Source organism: Bubalus bubalis, chromosome 5 (genome assembly GCF_019923935.1).
Source record: "Bubalus bubalis isolate 160015118507 breed Murrah chromosome 5, NDDB_SH_1, whole genome shotgun sequence".
NCBI lineage: Eukaryota > Metazoa > Chordata > Mammalia > Artiodactyla > Bovidae > Bubalus > Bubalus bubalis.
In genome coordinates, this window is record NC_059161.1 from 107,516,204 (window position 1) to 107,525,687 (window position 9,484).

General features: G+C 41.3%; 1 protein-coding gene across 1 annotated transcript; it reads left to right on the forward strand.

Annotated features, from left to right (window-relative positions):
* Positions 1 to 875: 875 nt before the first annotated feature.
* LOC102400319 (putative olfactory receptor 10D3) lies at positions 876 to 8,645 on the forward strand. Its single transcript, XM_045165825.1, has 4 exons — positions 876 to 1,043; positions 5,691 to 5,804; positions 6,491 to 7,497; positions 8,041 to 8,645. The coding sequence occupies exon 3, from the start codon at positions 6,508 to 6,510 to the stop codon at positions 7,438 to 7,440; it is 933 nt and encodes a 310-aa protein (XP_045021760.1). The 5' UTR covers positions 876 to 1,043; positions 5,691 to 5,804; positions 6,491 to 6,507; the 3' UTR covers positions 7,441 to 7,497; positions 8,041 to 8,645.
* The last annotated feature ends 839 nt before the right edge of the window (positions 8,646 to 9,484 follow it).

Genomic DNA, 9,484 nt, shown 5'->3' on the forward strand with positions numbered 1-9,484 from the left:
GTGTTGATGTATGGCAGAAATCAAATCGATATTGCACAGCAATTATGCTTCAGAAAAAAAGAACATAGCAAGGTGGTCAGGAAAGTATGAAAAAAAGATTTCTCATATTTATAATCACAACTCTGTGTACATCTGGGAGCAGGCTGCCCACCATCATCACACCTCCCGCCAGCATCAGACGTTTGCCCCCAGCATCAGGCCCTAGTCCAGGATCAGGACCTCCCCCAGCATCAGGCCTTAGTCCAGCATCAGGGCCTCCCCCAGAATCAGACCCTAGTCCAGCATCAGATGTTCCTGCCCCAGCATCAGGGCCCTCCTACAGCATCAGGTCCTCCCCCAGGACCAGGCCCATAGTCCAGCATCAGGCCCTCCTCCAGCATCAGACGTTCCTGCCCCAGCATCAGGGCCCTCCTCCAGCATCAGGTCCTCCCCCAGCATCAGGGCCTCCCCCAGCATCAGGGCCTTCCCCAGCATCAGGACCTCCTCCAGCATCACACCCTCCCCCAGCATCAGGCCTTAGTCCAGCTCCAGACCTTCCTCAACCATCAGACCCTAGTCCGCCATCAGGCCCTCCTCCAGCATCAGGCCCTAGTCCAGCATCAGACCTTCCCCCAGCATCAGACCCTCCCCCAATATCAGGCCCTAGTCCAGCATCAGGCACTCCCCCAGCATCAGGCCCTTCCCCAGCATCAGGCGTGGCAGCCCCACTTGTCGGACACTCCTGAGCACACTTAGGCAGCCCCAGAGCAGCAGGACGATAGCTCTTGCAGGAGGTGCATCTTTAGGAATCACCTGCGGAACAACAGTAGCAGCTGGGGTCTGTTTCAGGCCAAGGAGAGGCAAAGAAGAGGCACTTGTGCCGGAAGCAGCGGTGGGTGTGGGCACGTTTCAAAGCTCTGCTTCCTCCCCGAGGGGGCTTTGCTCTCCAGCTCTCTCACGTGGTCACTCGAGGGCCCCAGGGCTGTGTCCTTCCAGATTCACGGTCTCCTCGATATCTCAAGCCCAAGTCCTGAGTTGAGTCCCGGTCTGGGGACTCAGAGGAGGTAGGCTTTAAATGGAAGAGATAATTATTACAGAATGATCTGCTTGGAAAGAGTGTCATTCTTGGCCCAGAAGCACTGGAATGCGTTCTAGGTTTCACAGAGTATATTCTAAATTATTCAGCAGCCTTTTCAAATTGAGGGTTTCAAAACCCACAGAGATTTCCTGGAAATGATCCTTGCACTTCATATCAGTAGGGAGAGCAATGGCGTTACTTTTTTCCAATATGTGTTTTTTTTTTTTTTTTAATGAGTTAACAAAAGTATTTTAATGCATTTTCCCCTAAATAAAAGCTTTGAAAGCCTCTGTGTGTGGCTTGAATAAACAAGAGCAGAATTTGAGGCTATGAGACTATATGCTCACAATTTGTTCACTGATTTATTGATGTGTGTGCTTAGTTGCTCAGTTGTGTCCGGCTCTCTCCAACCTCATGGACTGTAGCCAGCCAGGCTCCTCTGTCCATGGAATTTTCCAGGCAAGAATATTGGAACGGGTTGCCATTTCTTCCTCCAGGGGATCTTCCACCCAGGGATTGAACTGGAGTCTCCTGTGTCTCCTGAATTGCCCTCAGGTTCTTTACTTTCTGAGGCTTGGGAAAGCCTGATTTGTTGATATTGTGCAAAAATAACAATTGATTACCCACTGTATCTTTAAATTGTTTGTCTTAACTGTTTATATGTAATTATATTCACATTGGACTAATGGTTAAAAAGACGAGGCATGAGGAAAAATGATACTGAGATTCAAACTAATACAGAGGGTAAATGTGTGCGTGCTCAGTCGTTGTTGTTTCTGACTCTCTGCAATCCTATGGACGATAGCCGGCCAGGCTCCTTTGTTTATGGGGTTTTTCCAGGCAAGAATATTGGAGTGGGTTGCCGTTTACAGAAGATAGATGGATTGACATAAATAACATATTTGGCTCACGTTGAACTTCGGATATTATACTCATCTCATCAAATTTTGGTCCCTGGTTTAAAATCAACTTTAAGATATATAGCAACAATTACAACAAAGGTTTTGTTTCTTTTCCTGAGGATATAGACTTTGCCCTTGGTTTTTAAAATAGCTGATAAGTGTTTACAAATAAAAGACTGAATCTTTCACTTTTTAACATTACTTTTTTTGTTGTTGTTATTCAGTATTTTATTTTATTTTTATTTTATTTTTAAACTTTACATAATTGTATTAGTTTTGCCAAACATCAAAATGAATCCGCCACAGGTATACATGTGTTCCCCATCCTGAACCCTCCTCCCTCCTCCCTCCCCATTCCATCCCTCTGGGTCATCCCAGTGCACCAGCCCCAAGCATCCAGTATCGTGCATCGAACCTGGACTGGCAACTCATTTCATACATGATATTTTACATGTTTCAATGCCATTCTCCCAAATCTTCCCACCCTCTCCCTCTCCCACAGAGTCCATAAGACTGTTCTATACATCAGTGTCTCTTTTGCTGTCTCGTACACAGGGTTATTGTTACCATCTTTCTAAATTCCATATATATGCGTTAGTATACTGTCTTGGTGTTTTTCTTTCTGGCTTACTTCACTCTGTATAATAGGCTCCAGTTTCATCCACCTCATTAGAACTGATTCAAATGTATTCTTTTTAATGGCTGAGTAATACTCCATTGTGTATATGTACCATAGCTTTCTTATCCATTCATCTGCTGATGGACATCTAGGTTGCTTCCATGTCCTGGCTATTATAAACAGTGCTGCGATGAACATTGGGGTACACGTTCTTTTTAAAAATTTAAAGCATGAAGTGTTAAAATTTAGGCAGTGGGTTTTAAAAAATGTTTTTGTCCATGTATATGTCCTAATACTCAATGACATTTTAGTCTGTACTTTTTGTACATGTTTGGTAAACTAGCCAAACATAACATAATAAGACATGAAAAAAATGTGGTTATAAATTATTTGTTGTTTTCCATAATCATTTCAAGATAAATTAATAGGGTACATTCTTTAGTGGTTAGAAATATATACATATATATGTTTCATATATTATTTAAAATTAATAACATTTTTCATTTATTACAGTTTTTAAAATTGTTTTCCTTGTGGAACATCTTTAAATTATCATATGTGAAATGAATTGTCAGTCCAGGTTCAATGCATGATACAGGGTGCTTAGGGCTGGTGCACTGGGATGACCCAGAGGGATGGGATGGGGACGGGGTGGAAGGGGATTCAGGATGGGGAACACGTGTATGCCCATGGTGGATTCATGTCAATGTATGGCAAAACAATACAATATTGTAAAGTAAAAATAAATAATAATAATAATAATAAAAAAGAATATTAGTAAATTCATGGGAGCTTTTCAGCCAGTACAGGATATAGAATATAATCTAGAAGTTCCCTTTGTGTAATTTTGTCATCCTCATCTTCTCACCAGTTGTTAGACTGCTGAATTTTTGTTAAGAAAATACCTTCCTTTTATTTATGGATTTGCCATTATGAGTACATATAAACAATATACTATTTTTTTCTTCTGGTTTTAAAATTTGTTTAAAAAGACTAACATGTGATTGCCCTTATTCCCATCAAACTTGCTTTTGAGATTGATCAATCTTAACCCATATGGTGTTTTTTTCAGTAATAATCTTTGCAGCAGTATATCTATTTTCTTAGTATTTTAAGAAGGTCAAAATTTAGCATCATTCATCTTTTCGCTTTTGGTTTTCTTTATTTCATTAGTTTATGCTTTTATTTATTTATTTTAGTTCTTTGAAAATTAGATAGCTCTCTGCCACATAAAATATCAGTTCTCACATTTCCAACATTTGTGTTCAAGAGTCAAGTTTATTGACTTCTGTTAAGTAAGAGAAGTTCCAGACTCAGCAAACATGTTTTGTGCTTAGTTGGACATAGTAGTATAAGTTACTAATAAATATTTGCTGATCGATACATTAATAGAATTCTGGGAAAGTCATGTGGAGAACAATTCCTCATTCAGGGAAGTCAACTTTGCCAATTGAGAATTCTGCTTTTAGGAGAATCTGATATTGGAAATTATATTTCCAAACCAAAGTATCATAGAAAAGTATATGGGCTAAAGAGAAACTGAGATAAAGTATATGAAATTAGATAGTTAAAAGCCTGAGATATATGGTTGCTATTCTAAAAGTATACCCTGAAACTGGGGAAATGGTTTCTACATATGTCCTAAGGTTGAGCTGTACATCTTAGCTTTTCTCTAACTTCCCCAGGTCATTCACAGAAGTAGAAAATATAGATATGGCTCTATCTTGTTCACATCACAGTAATGTCACAGGGGAGTTATCATCACTCACTTCTAATTACTCCCTTTGCTTAACAACCCCCGCAAAACAGGATTCATTCAGGAATGGGGTTCCCCAAGGGCTTCAAGAGCTTTTAAATTTTCACTATGAGAAAACAATGTTGCTATTAGTGTTTTGCAAGAGATCTTTGCAGAAGGCAGAGGGACTTTCAGCTTTCTGTCACTTAATCTGAGTTTATTTCACTAAGAAGAAAGAACTTTCCAGATTATGAGAGGAGATCCCTGATTCTGGCTTATGGTATGATGTCAGAAGCAAACTTGGGTGACAGATCCTAGAGAGACAAATACTACAGGGATGAAACTTTCTCCTTGCTAGTCATGTTAAGTGCCGCCCTCATCTCTCTCTCTTTTTAAGTCCTCTTTTCTTCCTCAGGTATCCAGTGGAAAGGAGAATTTGGAGTCCCTGGTTTACAAATGGTCTCAAAGTCCAGGAAATGAACAGAAAGTTGTGGCTAAGAATAGAACACTGCTTGCTTGGTTTGTCATTTACCTCATGATATTGGCTCACCAACTCCAAATCTTCCTTTACAACTAGGGCTTTGGTCTTCATTCAAAATAATTAAAGGATTGGACACTTGAATGAGCCTATCCCTGGACACCTTCAGTCCAGTTCTTTTCTTCTGTGTGACTCTCTTAATAAGATATCCAGGTCTCATTTTTTTTTTTTTTGAGACTACAGATTATGTCGGCTTCCCAGGTGGCTCAACAGTAAAGAATCCACCTGCAATGCAGGAGCCACAGGAGATGCAGTTTTGATCCCCAGGTCAGGAAGATCCCCTGGAAGAGGGCACAGTAACCCACTCCAGTATTCTTGTCTAAAGAATCCTACGGACAGAGGAGCCTGGCGGGCTACAGTTTATGGGGTCACAAAGAGTCGTACAAGACTGAAGCAACTTAGCATGCACTCACATACAGATTATGTAGTTCTTGTCTTGGGTCATCTTTACAGCACAAAGCAAAGCTTCTTCTTGGGTTCAGATGCCATATAGGTAACAGAGAAAGTTCAACTATTCAGAGGATGGTGAAAAAGAGAAACAGATGTATGATCAAGCTTCTTTACATGGTTGTTTAGGAAGACTAATATCTGATAGTGTCATGTAAGTCCTTGTACAAGACAAAACAACTGAATGCTTTTCTTTCCAGTTATTCAAGGAGTTGTTTCATTATCTCATTCATCAGATCTTTATTAAGAACCTACTCTGTGCTGGTCACTGTTTTCTGCACCAAGGGTATAGCCATACATGTCAAAAAGTATTAATTCTTCTCGACTTTATATTTAAATGTGTATGTGTGTCTTTGTGTGTGTGTGTGTGTGTGTGGTGGTGTTTCATGGAGAGACAAGTTGGGTTTACATTGTTTACTAAAGAGAACTGGGAGCATTTTTGGAGCCTGGTGACATCAAAAGGAAAAACATAAACAACATGAAGGTGAAGGACAAAATTTGACAAGGTCAGTAACACCACAGTCCATCACAAGTGCACACAGTGGAAAGACTCATGTCGGGGGAAAAAAAAAAGATTTAAGTACCTAGCTCTGCGATGTATAGTAACCTCAAATTAGGCAAGTCATTCACTCTTCCTAATGTTCAGAAATTTCCTTTTCTATACATTTATCTCAAAGGGTTACTGGGAGGATTAAATGAACTGAGATCATGTTGAGTAAGTGTTTCAAACTGTTATGAGGTTCAACCCTAGGTCTCACCAGAAAACAGATAAAATATAATTTTGTCACCAGCAGTGGCTCACAAATATAGTGATTCTCAAGTTTCATTCTAGAGACATTAAAGAGCCTTTGTCTGTTTTTGAGGCTTCCTCCACTCTGAGGGAGCATATTTGTATGGGCATCACCCTTCTCTTTAAAAGCCTTGCTCCAACATTAAAAGTAGTATTTTAATAAAGGATATTTGCATTTAGAATCAGTATGATAAAAATATTTGTTATAAAAACTATGACGTTTTGCTATGGTAGCTGCATTCCAGGTTAAATGCTCTGTAATTTGGCTTAGACATAGTATTTCCTTAACTTTGAAACAAAACGCTGTAATTTCCCTCACATATTTCATTTCTCCAGTACATTGTCTGCTGACATCAAATCAGGACATTCTTCCACATTCTCTGCTTCCGTTTCCTTCCACAGGACTGACATTCACGGAGATGAAGAACTGCTCTGAGGTGACTGAGTTCATCCTGTTGGGAATCCCGCACACGGAGGGGCTGGAGACTCTACTCTTTGTCCTGTTCTTGCCCTTCTATGCCTGCACCCTGCTGGGAAACATGTCGATCCTTGTAACTGTTCTTTTTTCCAGTCGCCTTCACACACCCATGTATTTTTTCCTGGGGAACTTGTCTGTGTTTGACATGAGTTTCTCCTCTGTGACCTGTCCTAAAATGCTGCTCTACCTCATGGGCCTGAGCCCACGTATTTCCTACAAGGACTGTGTCTCCCAGCTCTTCTTCTTCCATTTCCTCGGCAGCATTGAGTGTTTCTTGTACACCGTGATGGCCTATGACCGCTTCACCGCCATTTGTCACCCGCTGCGGTACGCAGTCATCATGAGCCCTAGAGTCTGCGTGGCCTTGGCTGTGGGCACGTGGCTGCTAGGATGTGTCCATTCCAGCGTCCTGACTTTGCTTACCTTCACCCTGCCATACTGTGGTCCCAATGAAGTGGCTCACTTCTTTTGTGATATTCCAGCACTCTTACCCTTGGCCTGTGCTGATACATCCTTGGCCCAGAGGCTGAGTTTCACTAACGTTGGCCTAGTATCTCTAGTCTGCTTTCTCCTAATCCTTGTGTCTTATACTCGGATCACCATCTCCATCTTGTGGATTCCATCAGCTGAGGGCCGTCGCCGGGCCTTCTCCACATGCAGTGCCCACCTCATTGCCATCCTCTGTGCCTATGGACCCATCATTACTGTCTACCTGCAGCCCACACCTAACCCCATGCTAGGAACCGTGGTGCAAATTCTGATGAATCTGGTGGGACCAATGCTGAACCCTTTAATCTACACCTTGAGGAATAAAGAAGTAAAAACAGCTCTGAAAAAAGTATTGCACAGGAAAAACCATGTTCTTGTGATTTAAAAAGAATGGCTGGAAAGGTTGATGATGTGGAATTCTTTCTGCCTCAATATGTGAAATTTTTTTTTTTTTTTTTTTTTTTTTTTTTTTTTAATTTTATTTTATTTTTAAACTTTACATAACTGTATTAGATTTGCCAAATATCAAAATGAATCCGCCACAGGTTTACATGTGTTCCCCATCCTGAACCCTCCTCCCTCCTCCCTCCCCATTCCATCCCTCTGGGTCGTCCCAGTGCACCAGCCCCAAGCATCCAGTATCGTGCATCGAACCTGGACTGGCAACTCATTTCATACATGATATTTTACATGTTTCAATGCCATTCTCCCAAATCTTCCCACCCTCTCCCTCTCCCACAGAGTCCATAAGACTGTTCTATACATCAGTGTCTCTTTTGCTGTCTCGTACACAGGGTTATTGTTACCATCTTTCTAAATTCCATATATATGCGTTAGTATACTGTATTGGTGTTTTTCTTTCTGGCTTACTTCACTCTGTATAATAGGCTCCAGTTTCATCCACCTCATTAGAACTGATTCAAATGTATTCTTTTTAATGGCTGAATAATACTCCATTGTGTATATGTACCACAGCTTTCTTTATTTTTCTCTGGAATTCTTACATGTGTCTTTTCAGCTCATGCTGAATGCTGTGGATGGGTATGTCAAAATATGTCATCATTTTGTCTGTTTTATTTTCTTGTATTACCTAAGCCCCTCCTCATAGCTTCAGAATAGCATGTTGTTGTTATTCAGTCACTAAGTCATGCCTGACTCTTTGACCCCATGGACTGTAACCCACCTGGCTCCTCTGTCCATGGGATTCTCCAGGCAAGAAAACTGGAGTGGGTTGCCAGTTCCTTTTCCAGAGGATCTTCTCAACCCAGGAATTGAACCCACTTCCCCTGTATTCGAAAGCAGATTATTTACCACTGAGCACCAGAGAAACCCTCAAAATAGTATAGTTTTGTTATTTTGCTTTCCTTCTGTGGAGAATCTCTTCCCACTAAAAGGAAGGAAGATTGCCTTTGCCATTGCACTTTTCCTACCTTTTCTACTTTATTTCCTGCTAAACTTTTTGTGAGATAGGACAGTGAAAGATGAACTCCCCAGGTTGGCAGGTGTCCAGCATGCTACTGGAGATTGCTGCTGCTGCTGCTAAGTCACTTCAGTTGTGTCTGACTCTGTGCGACCCCACAGATGGCAGCCCATCAGGCTCCACTGTCCCTGGGATTCTCCAGGCAAGAATACTGGAGTGGGGTGCCATTGCCTTCTCCAGCTACTGGAGATTAGTGGAGAAATAAATCCAGAAAGAATGAAGGGATGGAGCCAAATAAAAAACAACACCCAGTTGTGGATGTGACTGGTGATAGAAGCGAAGTCCGATGCTGTAAAGAGCAATATTGCATAGGAACCTGGAATGTTAGGCCCATGAATCAAGGCAAATTGGAACTGGTCAAACAGGAGATGGCAAGAGTGAACATCAACATTTTAGGAATCAGCAAACTAAAATGGACTGGAATGGGTGAATTTAACTCAGATGACCATTACATCTACTACTGTGGGCAGGAATCCCTTAGAAGAAATGAAGCAGCCATCATAGTCAACAAAATAGTCCAAAATGCAGTCTCAAAAATTACAGAATGATCTCTGTTCGTTCCCAAGGCAATCCATACAATATCACAGTAATCCAAGTCTATGCTCTGACCAGTAATGCTGAAGATGCTGAAGCTGAATGGTTTTATGAAAACCTACAAGACCTTTTAGAACTAATGCCCAAAGAAGATGTCCTTTTCATTATAGGGGACTGGAATGCAAAAGTAGGGAGTCAAGAGATACCTGGAGTAACAGGCAAATTTGACCTTGGAGTACAAAATGAAGCAGGGCAAAGGCTAACAGAGTTTTGCCAAGAGAATGCACTAGTCATAGCAAACACTCTCTTCCAACAACACAAAAGAAGACTCTACACATGGACATCACCAGATGGTCAATACCGAAATCAGATTGATTGTATTCTTTGCAGCCAAAGATGGAGAAGCTCTATAGAG

What these genes read in the sequence shown, in the direction of transcription:
- LOC102400319 (XM_045165825.1), top strand. Translation starts at nt 6,508, where the DNA reads ATGAAGAACTGCTCTGAGGTGACTGAGTTCATCCTGTTGGGAATCCCG.